Here is a 17,216-nt window from a genome sequence, read left to right on the forward strand (position 1 = left end):
CAGGAATGGTATCTTAGGATCCTGGGGTCAGCAAGTGATAGAAGATTTCTAAAGCCTCGTTTCAAAGAATGTCTACTATAGATTTGGTTCTTTTTCTTGCAGTTCTAATAAGAATTAATGTTAAGTCAGAAAAAAAAAAAAACATTAGAACTCCCATATTCTTGGTCCACATCCACTTCAGAGCATAGGCAAGACTGCACTTGAGGTTTTCTGACACTTTATTTTTAAAATTTAATCAAGAAAGTAGCCACTGGTATCTTCAGGCTTTGCATCTCTAGCACAGTGGTGTCTCTGCCTTCATTCCCAGGACAGAAAGTACACATTGCCCTGTGTGTCTCCCACTGCGAGCTCCAGGGTGGAGTTAGGGCCCAGCCAAGGTTCCAGGCAGCTCACAGCCCCTTCGCATTGGAACAGGCCCAGCTACAACGGGGAACAGAAAAGGGGGAGATAAGGGCTACAAGCCTAGGGTCTCCTTACTAACTTGTTTATCTCTCACATTAATGCCTTAAAAAAAATTTTTTTTAATGTGTATTTTTGAGAGAGAGAGAGAGACAGAGTACAAGCAGGGTAGGGGCAGAGAGAGAGGAAGACACAGAATCCAAAGCAGGCTCCAGGCTCTGAGCTGTCAACACAGAGCCTGACGTGGGGCTCAAAGTCACAAACAGTGAGATCATGACCTGAGCTGAAGTCAGATGCCTAACTGACTGAGCCACTCAGGTGCCCCTCACATTAATGCCTTTAATCTGGAAACAGGTCAGTTGCACATCATAGCAAAGACAGAAGAAACCAGATTTTTGATCTTTTGCACACTCTTTGCCTAAGTTTGCTCTCTTGTGACATCCTTTAGCCCTTCTTACACATATATGCACTTACCAGTTGCATACTGGGTCTCTCCCACAGCTTAACATCTCTGTCCTTTGAGGCTGTCACCAGCAGCCCCGGCAGCACATGGAGAGCCGTGACAGAGCCCGAGTGAATCTTGGAGGGAAAGGAGAAGCGGTATGGTGAGCTGTTAGGAAGCATCAGTCTGTCAGACAAAGAGCCTCCTTCCCTCTATTTGTGATCCTTCCCTCAAACTCACCTTTCTACGCTGCTGCGTCTTTAGCTGTGGGGGCGGTGACCAGCTATCTATGCTGTCATTCATAGATGGCTCTGTCCCTGGAGTTGGAGTTTCAGGCATTTCTGCTTCTTTCTGCCAGATGTCACCTGTGTCCCATTCTCCTTCCTGGGTGCATTTGGCGAGTTTCAATAGCATCCCGTCAGAACTGGCACACAAATATGACGACTCTGACATTTCAAGGGCAGAGGTTAGAGCTAGGTTTCCAGCCTTGAAGGACCTACCATCCCCCACAAGGCATCTCCAGACTCCTTCAGTCCACTCATCACACTCACCAGATTCAGGTTTGGCCTGAGTTACTAACACTAGGGTCCCATTTGGATTCTCCAAGGTCAGATCAAAGTTCAGGCTCTGTTCAAACTCTCCTGATTCCTTTTGCCTCTGTGAAAGGATGGCTCATTTTGTTTAGCCTACTTGCACTTGACCCTATCCAGCCAAAGCAACTCTTTTCAGCTCTGGGCTGTTCAGAACTTTTCTTAACTGTAATTTAGATACAGTAAAGCATATGAATCTTACATGTATGTCTCAATGAACTTTTACACATGTACACATCCATGTAATCACTGCTCAGATCAAACTGCGGAACATTTCCATCACCCTGGAAACTTGCCTTCACGTCCCTTCCCTGTCAATGCCAGAGCACCCCCACCCCCTGTGCTAACAACATTCTGAGTTATCACTGTAAATTTCTTCTGCTTGTTCTTTAACTTCATTTGAATGAAATCATGGAGCATGTACCCTTCTGTGTCTGTCCTCTTTCGCCCCATGTACTGTCTATAAGATATGTCTGTTTTGTTCCAGATATTAGTACTTGCAGTGGCAAGGCAAGAGAGACATGAAAAAAATGCAATTAAGAAAACTCCTATGTTGATGGTTTCCCATGATCTTTTTAAAACTAGAATCCTTTTTTGTATCAAAAAAACCTCATAGGAAAGCCGAAACCCACTATAGAATGCTCCAGTTGAAGGAAGAGAAGGGAATTTAGAACCAATGCCTTTCCCTTCCTCTTATCCTCAAACATGGTCCCAAGGTTTTAAAAATATTGGTCCTGGGGGGCACCTGTTGAGCATTTGACTTTGGCTCAGGTCAGAATCTCGCAGTTCGTGAGTTCAAGCCCCACATCGGACCCTGTCAGCCTGTCAGGGCAGAGTCTGCTTCAGATCCTCTATCCCTCCTCTCTCTGCCCCTCCCTCACTTGCGCCCTCCCCAAAATAAATAAATATTAAAATATATAATATATGTATATATATATTGGCCCTGGACAAATGCTCATTTTAATACATACTCAAATAGGACTTACAATGAAATAAAGAACTCCACAGTTCCCTAGCTGTAGGACAAACACACCATAGTCTTGATGGGTAGACAACATAATAGGATATTCTGTAAAGCCGCTCCTGGTTTATAAGAAAGAAAGAAGGCAAACCCATGAACATCTCTCTATAAGATCCCAGTATTTTGTTCTAAGTTAGACCAAACTTCAGGGTAACCACTAACCCACTTTTCCTCTTTCTGTAGCCTGAGAGGAAACAGCATTTTGGATCCTACCAGATTACAGAGGGAGCATCCCCTGGCTTCATGTGCAGCAACTCCAAATCTGCTTTGGCCAAGATGAGGGTGTGACCGTCTGGGGCCAGGGCCACACCTGTCAGGAACCCTAAGTCCTCCAGCAGAACTCGGTTCAGGTGAAGACTGGAGTGCAAAAAAGGTACATGAGACAGAAAGTTCCTATTTTAGTCCCCCTCTCTCAGGCTCCTCTGCTCCCCATGAATTCCTTAGGAGTGAAGTACAAACACAATGCATTACCTTCACTATGAATTCTCTTCCTCTGTTTTCCTTCTGTCAGTATTCATTATCACCATCTCCTTACCTGCCCAAACTAAGAATCTCTTACATGCCTGTCTTTTCCTTCCATCCTGATTGATAAGCACTGCGGATTCTACTTGTAACAGATGCCTAAACCTCTCTCCCCCCTTTGCATCCTACTGCCCAGCTCAGGGCCCACATTATTTCTTCCCTGGACTAGAACAACTAATGTAAAGGTGATCTCCCTGCCCTTCACATCCTCCATACTGCCACTAGAATCCTCTTCCTCAATTTCAGATCATTATTCTGTTCAAAATTCTTAGCACTGTGCTCTCCACAACCTGGCCCCAGTTTATCTTTTCAATCCAAATTCCCCGACACCCCCACCCCCACTCTCACCAAGAACCCAACACTTGGCTGTGCCCAGAATATACCATGCACTCTCATGCCTCCTTGCTTTCTGTTAATGCTACTTGCTCTTCCTGAAACATCATTCCCTTCCCTTATGGGTCTAGAAAACTCCTGCTCATCCTTTAAGCCCAACATCAAACAGCAACTCTTTTGTACACCATAAATTTCTCAAATTCTGCACCCCCAGGAATTATATATCTCTCTCTTCATTATAGCACTAACCACTCTGCATGTTGCTGGTGGTTTACTTAAGTACACATTCTTCCACTGTGCTTCCTTAATTAAAAGGTAATTTCAGGGGTGCCTGGGTGACCAGTCAGTTAAGTGTCTAACTCTTGATTTTGGCTCAGGTCATGATCTCACGGTTCATGACTTCAAGCCCTGCATTTGGCTCTGCCTGACAGCGTGGAGCCTGCTTGGGATTCTGTCTCCCTCTCTCTTTGTCCCTCCCCTGCTCCCTCTCTCTCTCTCTCTCTCTCTCTCAAAATAAATAAAAATAAACAAAAAAAAAAAAAAAAAAGGATTTTCAATCTGGTTCATACTGCCTGGTTCAGAGCTTAGCATAAAGTAGGCACATGGTAATTATTATTTAAATTGACATGATGAGGAACCAAAAACAATTTCCCAGGGTCTTTTCCCCATTTGCTAACATCCTGTTAGTTCCTAGTTCAGAAGTAGAGGTGGAGTGATTTGCTCAAAATCCTGGGTGTGAGGAGACCACCGTGGTATCACATTAACCCAGCTGCCCCCTTTCACCTGAAATTTGTCTGTGTCGAACCCTTCTGCAATTCCACTTGCCACTCGCTGACCTTTTCATTAGCACTGAGAACAATCAAGGTGTGTGCTGAGTACCAGATCAGAGCACTGATGCTGCCTGGAGCCTTGAGAACACAACAGGTCCATTTCAGTATTCCTGAGGTGCCAGGACTAACCTTCCTTCCACTCCCAGACATCCCCTCTTACCCCAGCACGTGCCACTACATGCACAGCCAGGGCAGAACTCACATACACAAGGAACCAAGGTTGCCCCAACACACCTGTGCTGTGGCCACAGCCTTAGCTCCATGCCACAAGATTAGTTCCCCAGTTTGATTCCCAGACACTGCCATAGAACCATCTGGGGCCCAGGCCACAGCAGTGATGGCTGTAGGACTCCTGGGCATATACCTGTCATCTGGAGAAGGAAGTGATGCATTAGAAGCTGAACCACTATTGAGATGAAAGAGGAGATATCAGGCCACCCTGACCTTCATGGTCCCACGAACACACCCCTCTTTCATATGTTGCCTCGCTCCATGACTCACTCACCTGCTTCCTTAGGTAGCTGCCAGAGCCGAATGGAACCATCCTCTGAGGTAGTCAACAGGAGGCCTGAGGTCTCTGAAACAGCAGCTGCACTGATTGGACCACTGTGTCCCAGGAGGGTGTGTGTTTGAAACACCTAGGAGGGGGGTGCCTGGGTGGCTCAGTCAGTTAAGGGTCAGACTTCAGCTCAGGTCATGATCTTACAGTTCGTGGGTTCGAGCCCTGCACAGGCTCTGTGCTGACAGCTCAGAGCCTGGAGGCTGTTTTGGATTCTGTGTCTCCCTCTCTCTGCCCCTCCCCAACTCTCTCTCTCTCTCTCTCTCTCTCTCAAAAATAAATAAACATTAAAAAAAAAAAAATGAAACACCTAAGAGGAAAGGATGGAGGTGGGCCCAGCGGTGGGGGGAGGGGGAGGCACAGGAATGTCAACACAACAAAAGGCTGTTCCACTATACCCCCTCCACTCCGCCCCCCCCCAGTCCTTTCAGGGAACTCACCAAGAGTGGATGCCACAACCGTGTGGCCCCATCCAGTCCAACAGTCACCACTAGAAGCTCTGACCCAGGCTGCCCAGCTGATAAGGCACAGAGACTAAGTCAAAAGAAGGGAAGAAGCATGGGCGAAAGGGAGGGAAGGGGGCTGACAATCCCTTACCTGGCTGGGGCTCCAAGGCAGCTGCACAGTGGCTGATCGGTCCTGAGTGAGCAGGGATGCTAGTCAGCTCCACGCCCTGATGGTCCCACACTTTCAAGGTCCCATCTCGGCCCACAGACACCACATGTTCTTCCTGCCCCAGAGCACAGGATCAGTACAGAGTCCTACTGAGCAGGATATGGGGAGTGTGACTCCTACCAGGAGGTGAGGGCAGACCACTAAAGGCTTAGGCATTGTCAAAGAGGAAAACGCAGGGACAGAGTCTGGGTGGCTCAGGACTGCAATCCTGCATGAGGTCCAGATACTAAGCTGCCCTCTTCCTCCCATCACACCAACCCTCAGCCTCAATACCCTAGATCGGTTCTAATCCAGGCCCGAGTATCTCATTCTTTATACTTCTTTTACCTTTGAGATTAGATACCCAAGGCACCCAGTGTCCCAAAGCCTACTTAGCTTTCCTAGAGCCCCCACTGAGCTCTCCACTGCCTTCTCACCACGGCTAACACGGCGCTCACGGCACTCTGATGACCTAGGAACTGGCCAAGCTGCTGTTTCAGTTCTGGGTCCCACAGCCCCACAGAGCCATCACTGGAGCAGGAGACCTGCAGAGTCAGAGGTTGGAGGAATGGGATTATCAGCATGCTTCCAGCATTTTTGTGTGTTTATAATATTGGGGAGGAGCAGTAAGGTTTGTGATTAAGAACATGGGATGTCCTGGGTTCTAGCTCTGCCATACTTTACTTTGTGACCTGGGACAAGTTCATGTCTCTAAGCCTTAGAATTCTTATCTACTCAATAAGGATAATAACAGTGTATCTATCTCATATGGCTGCTGTGGGGCTAATGCACCTGCCTGGACTTAGGACTTAGCACACTGCCTAGCACATACTAAGCACTGAATAAATAGAGGCTATTGTCCTTGTTATTAATATAATGTCAGTCAACAAACCCAGACAAAGGTGAAAAGTCTGCAATGCCAAGAAAAGATCCAGCTACCTAAAAGGCAAGGATAGGGCAGATATAACAAGTTTATTCAACTGATATACTCCTTTCTCATCTCTTCTTGAGAATAATATAGGGACTCTGCATTGGAACACTAGGTTTTACCAACCTTGAGTGCATAATCTGAGTTGGTTTTTTTTTGTTTTTTTGTTTTTTGCCTTAGGACTAAAGAAATCATAGCAGTAGCCTTTAACTGCAGGGACAGGGGATACTAAATCCTTAGGGAGACAGTGTGTGTTCTTGTTAACAGCATGGGCTTTCTTTTCTTCTTCTTCTTTTTTTTTAATGTTTATTTATTTTGATAGAGACAGAGAGTATGAGCAGGGGAGGGGCAGAGAGGGAGACAGAGAGAATCCCAAGCAGGCTCTGCACTGTCAGCACGGAGCCCCACGTGGGGCTCAAACTCACGAACCATGAGATCATGACCTGAGCTGAAATCAAGTCAGATGCTTAACTGACAGAGCCACCCAGGTACCCCAAGTGCATGGGCTTTCTTATGTTTACTGGTTCAGTTCATAACTTACCTGACCTTAGAAATGTTCTTTAATCTATCTGAGCTCTATATCCTTGTCTGTGAGAGATAATAGTAGTATCCGTATCTGCTTTACAAGGAGTTGTAAAGAGTAAAAGAGGCAAGACATTCAAAGAGCTTAGTTCAATGCCTGGCACATACTAAGTGCTCAATAAATGTCAGCTATTACTATTATTATAAATGGGTGTTAGAAATAGGATGAGATGGACAGTGTTGTCCTCCCCCAGGAACCCTGCTGAGCTCTGCCCCACCCCCACCTCTTCCCTTACCAATAGGTTGTCTTTGGTCCAGGCACAGCCGGTGACCCAGTCACGGTGACAAGCAGAGAAGGAGTAAATCAGAACAGGGGCTTTGGGCATCTGCACATCCCAGCAGAAGAGACTCTGGATAGGTCCCAAGAGAGGGGGCAGTCAGGACCACAGGAGGGAGGTAGGAATACCAGGGCCATTTGGGGCAAGAAATTTTAAAGGGAAAGGGGATATCAAGGAAGGGATGGTGGGCAGATGTGGCAAAGGAGATATGGCAAAACGAAATGCCTTAGGGAGCAATGGGAAATGGGCTGTTGAGGAATCCAGGGACCAGAGGGGCTGTGGGGCCCAAGGTGGGAGGACCCCCTGTGGCTCACCCGGTCCCTGCCCCCAGTGGCCAGCCTGCCTCCATCAGTGTTGAAGCTACAGCAGTTTACAGGTCCCTCGTGTCCCCGGAGCTCAGTGCCACAGGGAAAGTCTTCTGCCTTTTGGGGCAGTGTCAGCAACTGCTTTGGCCAGAGCCGCACTGTGAAATCTTCTGCATTGGAAATAGGGAGAAGGGAAGATTCTCTGAAAGAGGAAGTGTGACAGGACCCCAAAGACAAAGGCAATCATGCGGGGCGAGGGCGATGTCCCACGGCACAGCTCCAGGGAGAAAAGCAGTGAGTCATAGGCTGTAGAAAGCCTGAACAGGGGGTTAGTCATCATATGAGTTCACAGGACAGGAATATCAGGCAGTCCCAGCTCTCGCTCTTCAGCTGTCTAACTCCCTGCTACACCTCCAGACCCTCCTCTTCTCAAGTGCCCACTATTACTTGGACCAAGCTTCCTACCTAGAGAGGACTAAGGCCTCTCTCCTCATTTTCACCTCAACATCTCTCCTCATAAGGGAATGTCATTCCTATACAAAGCAAAGTGTCCCACTGGGCAGAAACTCAAAGAATTATAGGGATTACAAAGAGGTCCCAGAATCAGGGCTAGGAAATACGAAGAAATAGTCTAGACTGCTTATGTAAGATAAATGCATTTAAAACCACTTTCAAAGTTGTAAAAAAAAAAAAAAAAAAAAAAAGTGTGTGTATTTTCTTGTATGCATATACATATAAATTGAGGGAAACTATTAGCATCTTTAAAAGAAAGCTGCCCACTGCCCACCCAGCAGTACCTGAGGCAGAAGCTAAGAGTTCGTTGGAGGTGGCCAGTCCCAACACGGGTTTCTGGTATCTGGACAAGAGCCAGAGGGACTGAAGGGAACTTTCCGTGAGATGCCAGCCTTGCAGGGACCCATCTTCTGCACCACTCACCAACACCTTAGGGCTGAGCCAGGCCAGTGCCGACACTGCCACATCTAGTGTTTGACACTGAGCCCCCTGTGAACCTAGAGAATGACCAGAAAACATAGAGTAAGATATTCCAAAAGGGAATTCAGGGTGGGGAGGTTCTTTCCAAAGGCCCAAACACCCCATCCTCTCTCTCTTCAGTACCTGAAGCAATTGTATAGATCCTAATGCCATCCGCTCGGTACCCAACAGCCACTCGATCGCCATCTGGGTTGAGAGCCACAGAGAGGGCAGGAGAGAGGGGAAGGGAACCAAGGCATCCCCGGGGCCGACCCAGAGATCCGGACCACACCTGAACCTGAGGGCCAAGAACAGGACTTAAAGATACACCACTTCCATCCCCAGAGTGACAGCCACCCCCATGAAAGTCCTCCTTCCAAAGAGTCTTCTCTCGAGAGCTGCTCGCGCACACACCTGCACCCCTCTCCCCGTAGCTTGCACCAGCTAAGCTCCTCCCCCGTCTCCCCGACAAAGGCTCCACCCTTACCCAAATATTCCCTGCCTTTCGTACCCCCTCCTCAGAACCCACCACCAGCCCTCTGCAACCTGACCTTGCCATCCTCTCCGGCTGTCAGTAACTGGCACCCAGCACGCAGGAAAAGGGCAGCGGCCACTGTGCCATGGTGGGCAGGGAAGGCAGCCAGCCGTGCCCCCTCATGCCAGGACCACAGCTCCACCATCCCGTCCAGCCGACCCACAGCCACAACCCGCCCAGGCACATTGAAAGTCAAGGTACGGATGGAGGCTCCTGGGGCTCCCAGTTCCTACATGAGGGGGTAGAAATGGAAATGTCAGGACCTGCTCTCAACACAAGCCCAAAGTGAAACAGAATGTGGATGTCCGTCACTCCACATTTTCTGCTCCCACCCTCTTGACCTTCCTCCCCCAGGACTACACAGGACCATCTCACCTTGATAGCTCTGAGCCCGTCCACATGGAAGAAGCTGAAACTGCCAGCCCAGCTGCCTATGGCTATCACCTGCCCTTCTGGGTGGAAAGTAACGCAGTTCAGGGGCCTGGGACATGTATGTTCAAAGGCCAGCTGCCAGCGGACTGTGTCCCACAGCTGAAGGAGAGAGGAGAGGAATCTAGATGCTGAGTACAGATGCCTGAGCATCACAGTCCCAGAAGCCACCTTATCCAGTCCCCTGCCCTCAGCAGGGAAGGCTTCCCCCAGCTAAGTAGTCAGCAGCTCTGCCTCACAAAGAAAACAACTTCACGGGGCTGACTTGGCAGTTAAGGCCACTTTGACTACCACAGCCCCTTGATCATTACCTTGAGACATCCTCCCAGGCACACAGTGGCCAGCAGTCGGCGGTCTGGGCTGAGGCAGCAGCCAGTGATTTGGTACTGGTGAGCCTTGGTCTGGAGCACCCTATCCCAGGGAGACAAAGTCAGGCTCCTGGGGCCCCTGGCCTCCATCCTCTTTCTTCTCCCCTGGGGGCTCCCAACAAGCAGGGAAAGCCCTCACTCCCAGACATGAGGGCGGGACCCCTTACCGACAACCTTGCTTCAGGTCCCAGAGCTCCAAAAGCCCATCAAAGGCAGTGAGAAAGAGGGCACTGTCCGAGAGGAATGAGCAAGAGGATACCCCATCACAGCCGCTCACCAAAGACTTCTCCTCCTGTGAGAACGAGCAGGAAAGCATGCTCAGGACATTCCCTTGACCCCCCAATGTCCAGCACTCCCAGCCCCAATCAAAAAGGAGGCCAAGGCAAGAAGGGCTGGAGAAAGTGTGGCCCTCTGTCCCCACACCAGGAATGCTTGTTAAAAGTAAAAAGCGTTGGGCCCAGCTCCAGATGTCGGCCAAGCTCAGGTTCAAGTGGGGCCACAAAGTCTCCCCTACTCCAAACCCCATAAGTATCTCCAAGTCACAGAAGATTTTGATGGGTCTGAGGCGGGAATGGTGTTACACGCATGCATGCTATGGGGGTGGAGGGGTGATATGGTTGGGAAGCAGAGAGAGGCTGTGGCTGTGGCTGTGGGACCCACCTCTGCAGCCTAATTTGCTGTTACTCTCCCTTAAGCACCCTCTACTCATTCCAGCAATTCCCAGGAAACATTCTCCCATGCCTTTCACTCAACTGGAATGCCTGCCCTTGTCTGTCCCTGTTCTCTGGTAACTACCCAACTCATTCAGCTCTTGTCCATGTCACATGGCTATGTTTTGATTCCTTTTCCCCTTGTATGTCATATCTTTCAACAAAACTGACCACTTGGTGGGCAAAGACAATGTCCTACCCCTGTTTTCCTTGTGATGCTTAGTACAGTACAGCCTCAGTACAACCTTGAATGGAAGGTGTGACGCAAATATTTGGAAAGCATGATTGATTTTGTGACCAAGCTTTCGATCTGATGTGAGGAAATAAAAGTTGCTGAATCAAACAGGGTGAAAACAGGTGGGGTTGGCTTGCCTAGTCTGTGAGGCTTTTTCTGGAGGCAAACTCTGCCCGCCTTGAGCATCATACCTGCCAGGTTTTCAGGTCCAACAGGTAAACCATCCCACTGGCTGTGCCCACAGCAGCTCTTTGCCCCCTGGGGCACAAGGCCACTGCAGTGGGGGATGAGGAAACTGTCAGAGACAGGCTGGAGCTAGAGAGAGTAGCAAGAAAGGGAGGAAATGAGGAATCAGGGAAGGAAGCCAATGGAAACTCGTGTTTGCATTTCTGTCCCTGAATCCCCCTCTCCACAGTGACTTTGGTCTGTCCTTTTTTCTCCAGTTTCAGAAAGGACTGTAGCTTGCTCTCTGGTGGGCTTACCAGCATCTGGGGCCAAGGGCCTTACCTCTGCCGGCCCCCCACGGTGTGGGGTTTATTCAACCATCGTAGCATGTGCTGGAGGCGCCAACGCCGCTGGGAAAGCTGGGGTGCCTGGTGGCAAAGAGGCGAGTCCAGAGGCTGGTTGGCTGCCTGCTGGGGCAGGAGCAGGGGGTACTGGTTGAGGATTGGAGCCTGCTGCCTCAGGAATGTGTGAAACACAGCAGTGTCAGTCTCAGGAAGACTTGGTTCCTCTTCGGGAACTGAGGAAGCTATGGAAAAGCAGCACTGTGTCACTGGGGGGGCTAGCCTAGACCCCCATTAACCCCATTAGCCAAGTATGTCAGGCAGTGTCTAAAATGTCGTCTCACAAAACATAAGAGACTCTTAAATATAGAGAACAAACAGAGGGCTGCTGGAGGGGTTGTGGGAGTGGGGATGGGCTAAATGGGTAAGGGGCACTGAGGAATCTACTCCTAAAATCATTGTGGCACCATGTGCTAACTAACTTGGATGTAAATTATAAAAAATAAATAAATTTTAGAAAGTAAAAAAGAGAAAAATAAAATAAAATGTCGTCTCAAAGTCTTCTGACCCCACATCAGGAACACCCATTAGACATACAAAGCCATAGGCCCCACTCCAGACCTAGGGAAATGGAATCTGGGGACCCGGAGATCTGCAGTTTGAACAACAATCCTAGGTAATTTTATACCTATTAAATAATGTTTGGAAACCTCTGGTCTAAGAGATCTGGGCAGAAGGTCCCCTGAAAATTACTTGCTTACCCCCTTGGCATTTTTAACCTAGAAGAGAAATTTAACTGTTCTTTGCATTATACCTCCCCCGGAGCAGACCCCCCCATGAACACACCCAGGAGGCCCAGATCTCAGAGAAGCCACCTCTCACCATAGAGGGCATGGGCCTCCAAGAGCCGAGAGACCAGACCCAGTTCCAGATGTGCAGCCACCACGTGGAGATTGGTGAGGAATTTTGCAAGAAGGTCACGGTTCCCGCTCTGGAGCTGGGAAGGTCATTGGATTCATTAGGATATGAAGAGGCAGGTGAGGAGGAATAGTCTAGTTTTAGACCTTGTCTGTGCAGCCAGGACCTCAACCTAGGAGCTGGGACAAAGGACCTCAAGGAAGAGGGCAGGAAAACTGAAAGGAGAAAGGTAGAGGGGCATCATGGTAGTGGTGATGGTGCGGTCAAGAGGGAGTGGGGTCTCAGAACAGTCAAAGCAGCTGCTTGGGAGAAGGTGTCTATGGGATCTTGAAACTAACCAGGTGGTGAGGCAAGTCTCCCAGAGCCTCAGGAAGGCAACTTCGGAAGATGCCCGAGGCATCGGGGTCACATGTCTTCCAGAGCTGAGCTGCAGGTGTGGATCACAGAACAGACGTTGAGATGGGCTCAGCCCTAAAGCATCTCCAAAGATTGTATTCCATAGGCTACCGCAAAAGCCATTCGCTCACTGGGGTGGCAGGTGAGGGGCCAGCTGATGGGGAGCACCAGTAGGTGGCCTCCGGGTATAGGCCCCACACTCAGTGCCCCGGGGTCACTTTGGGCTCCAATCACCTGCAATGAGGGTGTGTGCTGTCTTCTCCAGCCCTGGTCTCTTCCCGTATCGACATCTGGCTGCTGTCCTCAGGGGCCCAGCAGGGAGGCAGAGCCGGGCACCGGTGCGCTCCAGGGGGCCCTCCCCTAGCAAACTGTCCTCATGTGAGGGAAACAGAGCAGGAGATGAGGGGAGGGGGCCTGTCAGTGAGTACCTGGCACAGCTGTGGACTCCCGTTCCCAACCCGTATAGTGGTAACTTGAGTGGCAACCTATTCAGGGCCTGTGTGTCAGGGCCTATACTGAGGGAAGGGTGGAATGAAGAAAGGACCACATGGGGTTCTGGCTCAAAGATGTGAAGGCACAGGAGGTTGGTGGGAGCTCAGCTGGGGGCAGCTGTACCTGCGCAGACTCTGGACGAGGTAGGCGAATGGGCCCATGGGGAAGGGGTCCCCGCTGTTACCAGCAGCCACTGCTTCGTCCCAGCTCTTGGTTCCCCTGGGAAGTATCCGCCATGCACTCAGCACTCCGTACAGCTGGTCCACAGTGAGACCTGCAAACCCCAGCTCTCTGAAGCCCTCACCAAACCACACAGCATACCCATCCCATGACACCTGGCTCCTCCTCACACTGCTCACGGAGACCCCAACTGAACCAAGGTCATCCAACCCCTGAACTCTCGGTCTCCCAGCCCATCCCAACCACTGACCACTGCGTGTGGCCTCAAGGGTGGCCAAAGCTTGGGGAAGGACATCAGGGCCATGCTCTTGCTCCAGGGTGCCCAGGATGTGCTGCAGCAGCAGGGGGACAGTGGCCGGCAGGGTCCGGAGTCTGTCAGACACCTGGGAGAGGACGGAGACCGGGCTTCAGCCAGTGAGGGGAGGAGAAGAGGTGGCTTTCGTTGTGGGGAGGGGAGTGGGCAGCTGGAGAAATTGTGGGAAAGGATGAGAAAAGGAAGAGAAACAGTGGGAGAGAAGTGAGGGTAGGGGTGAGCCGAGATGGGGAATGGTGATTACAAGATGGCACAGGACAGGGTACAAAAAGTAGAGGGATGGGGGTGGAAGAAGCTGAATGAAGAATGGGAAGTGGATTAGGACTTAGAAAATAAGTGGTGAGGGTTTACATCCTCAACCAACCTGCTCATAGAATGTGTAGAGCCTCAGGTGATCTGTGACCAAGCGCAGGTAGAGTGGCAGGGATGATCCCCGCTTCACCAGCAGCAGCCGCATCTGACAAGATGAAGGGGACTCAGTGTGGGGAGCAGAGAGCCTGCCGCAGCCAGTCCTCAACCCCCCTGAGCTCCACCCCAAGCACCCAGCCCACTGCAGGGCAGTTCCTCCTCTGAGAGTCCCCAGCAGTGACCTGATGGCATCACCTCACAGCCATCCCTTTGCTACACTGCTCTGCCAGCCAGCCCTACTTTCTGGAAAGCCCCTGTGGTTCAGCCCACCCCACCCAAGAATCACAGCCTTACTCCTCCCCTCACTGGGATGGACCCTGGGAGGCCATTCTCTAGGGGAAAAAGGCTGGCTAGTGTTATAAGGAATCCCAGTTATCTTATTAACAGCATCCCCTGGCACAGAGTTCCTGCAGAAACAAAGCAGTAGGGCCGCACGGGGCAGCTGGCAGCCTCAGCATCCTGGGGCCTCACACACTCCAGCCCTGGCCCACATCCAACCTGGTTGTTAAAAGGTGACTCCTCCAGCCGCTTCCCATACAGGGCCAGCTCCTCTCTCACCAGCCGGGCCCGGGCAGATAGTTCCAGAGGCCCCAGGGCCACCACATGGGCACCTTGGCTCTGCTCCAGGGTCTCCCCCAGGCCGGCGTCAGTAGACACGCTCAGTACCAAGTTCACCCGCTGTGATATTTGGGCATAAAGAGAAGAAGGTAGAAGGAAAAAGAAGAGAAGAAGGCTGGAGAGCCCCCTGTCCCCACTACTGCATCCCACCCCCACCTCCTTCTCACACTCACCGGAGGAAGTGTCTTTGGGATCCAGTCTGAGACCAGCCGCCCATGCTGACCCACCAACCTGTCAGCCCCATCGATGATCAACACCAGGGTTTGGCCACTTTTCAGGGACTGAGCACACTTGGGCAGCAGTTCCTGCTGGAGCTCCCATACCAGGCCCCTGTAAGGACCAGGATCAGTGAGAGAGGGAGATACAGGGTGGCATCATGTGGAATCAACAAGGCTGGACTAATGGGGGATACACACCGGTAGGTGGTGGCGAGGGCACCTGGCTTTTGCAGTTGGCTATGCAGATAGGCACAGAGGCGTCTGAGCAGGGTGAGGGCAAGACCCTGGTCAGGGCGGGCCCCTGAAAAGTGGAAGAAGACTAAGGGGGCCACCTTGGCCACATCAGGAGCCTGCAGTGCTGACACAAGGGATGCCTGCATGGACAGCAAAGAGAAAACATGGTAACATTGTTACATGCACAACTCCCTGTGCCCTGCTTCCTTAGCCCACATGGCCCTCACTTCCTCCTGCCCGGGGCTCTGAGACTATGTACCAGGAAGGCCGTCTTGCCCTGTCCCGACTGCCCGGTCACCAGGCTCAGCCTCCCTCGGTGCAGCGTTAGCTGCTTCACTGTGTCCTGAAGAAGGTGCAGTCGGGCAGGACTTGATGGATTCTGCAGCTGCTGGAAGGTGGCCTGGACCAAGTCATCATCTGGGATGGACACTGGCTGTTCCAGCTGGGCCCCAGGCTGAGGACACATGGGACAGTGACTGATAAATGTTTCCATGCCCCTCAGGAACCCCAGACCTGAAAACTCACAGAGCCCCCACCAAATTACTTCCCATCCAGGACTACCCAGACCACCCTACCTTCTCTCCACTACCCTGGCCATGGGCGCCCCTGCTGACCTGTAGGTAAAGCTTCTGGATCATATTCCACACATCCTGCAGGACCAACTTTCCAAACTCTTCCAGCCCCCCAGCATAGGGCCGGCCGGCTGCCACACCCCCCCATTCACAGGGGTATCTACAGGTGAACCATGCACAAGCAGAGTCAGAGTGGGCCTGGCCCCCCTCCATATATTCCTCCATGCAGGGGCTCTCTACCCACCCCACCCCCACCCCAGCTCACCTACGACAGGTAATCCCTTGCTGTCTGCTCAGGTAGCTCTTCAGTTCTGAGATTCGATGTGCAGCCTCTTCAGACTCAGAAGTAAAGTCAGATTTCCATGCATCTGGGACAGAGCTGACCACCAAAGATACCCCAAAAGTGAGGCTACACTCAGACCCCAGCCTCTCTTCAGCCCCAACCATCAGACCTGGCTGTGGTTCCCTAAAACTCCGCAAGCAGAGATCACCTGGCTTCAGTGGCAAGGCTTATTTGGTGCTACAAGGCAAGCGTTCTGAGCCTTGTACTCTCTTCTAGCTCCCCCTCCTGTACTCTGAATGCTATGGAGAGAGAAGATCTGGCCCCTGAGTCTGCGAGGTCCAGAGGCAACAGCAGGTACCTGAGGAAGCCAGAATCCCGGAAGTAGATGAGAGCTTGTGCAGAGGGCTGCTGGCGAAGGCCCCGATTCAGGAACTGCATCACCTCCATCTCTGTCACAGAGCGACCTGGAGGGTACTGCTGGGCCTGCAGGGAGAGGGCAGAGAACAGGCTGGTTCAGTCCCAGGTCACACTGACCCCTCCCTTGAGACCTGCCAAGACCCTAGGGTTCCTGCATCTCAGCAATATTCCTCCCTCCCTCCAGACACAAGCCAACAAAACAAAGCTAGTAGCTAACATGTACTGAATGCCTGTCACATGTTGAGCATTTTTAAAAATAGATTTCTAATCCTCATAGTAACCCTACAGTATAGACTCCACTGTTCCTCTTTAATACATGGGGAAGTTGAGGCTAGGTTAGGATAAGCCGTTTCCCACAAAGTCACACAATCTATAAATGATAGAAGGGAGATCAGAACCCAGATCCGTCTGACAGCAAACCCTAAACAGACCTACCCTCTTACCTCTTGCATCCCTTGGCCAACTGGGAGGTACTTCTCAAAGGAATTCCCTCATCTATGACTTGGCCGCTTGCAGAACCTTCTGCCTGGGTTTCACCTTCAAGTCTCAGATCTAGTCCCAAGGTTCCTGACACACTGTGGCTTCTCTCCACACTTGCCCCAACCTTTGTTTCCTCCCCAGACCCCACTCCAACCCCCAACCTGCCTTACCCAGCGGAAGTGAGGATGGTCAGGGAGGTTGTAGTTGGGGGGAACGTAGCCATAGCGGGAGCCCAGAATCCCCACAAACAGCTGCGAGTTCTCCACCTCCCCAAGGCACACTTCCAGTTGTCTGCAGACATGGTTATGGAGGCATCGGATCAGAGAATACAGGTATAAATAGGAAGATAGGGCCCTGGCTCAAAACTGAGCCAAGTAAAGGCAGACTGCTCTTGTTAGCATCCAAATAGCAGCCCCTGCCCTAGGCCCTCAGCCTCCCTTGTAGCCTCAACCCTACCCACCTCAGTTCTACCACTCAAGCCCCTCATCT

At 51.1% G+C, this 17,216-nt stretch overlaps 1 protein-coding gene across 2 annotated transcripts in view; it reads right to left on the minus strand.

Annotated features, from left to right (window-relative positions):
* Positions 1-200: 200 nt before the first annotated feature.
* TEP1 (telomerase associated protein 1) overlaps positions 201-17,216 on the minus strand; it is a 40,347-nt gene continuing 23,331 nt past the window's right edge. For both annotated transcript variants that reach the window (XM_047863508.1, XM_047863509.1), the window contains 36 exons: positions 16,898-17,018; positions 16,189-16,313; positions 15,813-15,926; positions 15,590-15,707; positions 15,235-15,429; positions 14,940-15,115; positions 14,697-14,853; positions 14,404-14,583; positions 13,862-13,954; positions 13,435-13,567; positions 13,128-13,278; positions 12,747-12,880; positions 12,455-12,543; positions 12,081-12,195; positions 11,200-11,443; positions 10,884-11,007; positions 9,915-10,039; positions 9,691-9,790; positions 9,326-9,481; positions 8,967-9,179; positions 8,560-8,713; positions 8,241-8,453; positions 7,453-7,613; positions 7,097-7,210; positions 5,788-5,895; positions 5,294-5,426; positions 5,137-5,213; positions 4,643-4,775; positions 4,372-4,508; positions 4,091-4,215; positions 2,666-2,809; positions 2,418-2,514; positions 1,393-1,498; positions 1,082-1,287; positions 874-978; positions 201-420 (listed from right to left, as the gene is read on the minus strand). In XM_047863508.1, the coding sequence (XP_047719464.1) occupies positions 298-420; positions 874-978; positions 1,082-1,287; positions 1,393-1,498; positions 2,418-2,514; positions 2,666-2,809; positions 4,091-4,215; positions 4,372-4,508; positions 4,643-4,775; positions 5,137-5,213; positions 5,294-5,426; positions 5,788-5,895; positions 7,097-7,210; positions 7,453-7,613; positions 8,241-8,453; positions 8,560-8,713; positions 8,967-9,179; positions 9,326-9,481; positions 9,691-9,790; positions 9,915-10,039; positions 10,884-11,007; positions 11,200-11,443; positions 12,081-12,195; positions 12,455-12,543; positions 12,747-12,880; positions 13,128-13,278; positions 13,435-13,567; positions 13,862-13,954; positions 14,404-14,583; positions 14,697-14,853; positions 14,940-15,115; positions 15,235-15,429; positions 15,590-15,707; positions 15,813-15,926; positions 16,189-16,313; positions 16,898-17,018 (4,999 nt within the window). In that variant the 3' untranslated portion in view covers positions 201-297. The remainder of the gene's footprint in view (positions 421-873; positions 979-1,081; positions 1,288-1,392; positions 1,499-2,417; positions 2,515-2,665; positions 2,810-4,090; positions 4,216-4,371; positions 4,509-4,642; positions 4,776-5,136; positions 5,214-5,293; positions 5,427-5,787; positions 5,896-7,096; positions 7,211-7,452; positions 7,614-8,240; positions 8,454-8,559; positions 8,714-8,966; positions 9,180-9,325; positions 9,482-9,690; positions 9,791-9,914; positions 10,040-10,883; positions 11,008-11,199; positions 11,444-12,080; positions 12,196-12,454; positions 12,544-12,746; positions 12,881-13,127; positions 13,279-13,434; positions 13,568-13,861; positions 13,955-14,403; positions 14,584-14,696; positions 14,854-14,939; positions 15,116-15,234; positions 15,430-15,589; positions 15,708-15,812; positions 15,927-16,188; positions 16,314-16,897; positions 17,019-17,216) is intronic.

The sequence above is a fragment of the Prionailurus viverrinus genome, chromosome B3 (assembly GCF_022837055.1).
Source record: "Prionailurus viverrinus isolate Anna chromosome B3, UM_Priviv_1.0, whole genome shotgun sequence".
Classification (NCBI taxonomy): Eukaryota; Metazoa; Chordata; class Mammalia; order Carnivora; family Felidae; genus Prionailurus; species Prionailurus viverrinus.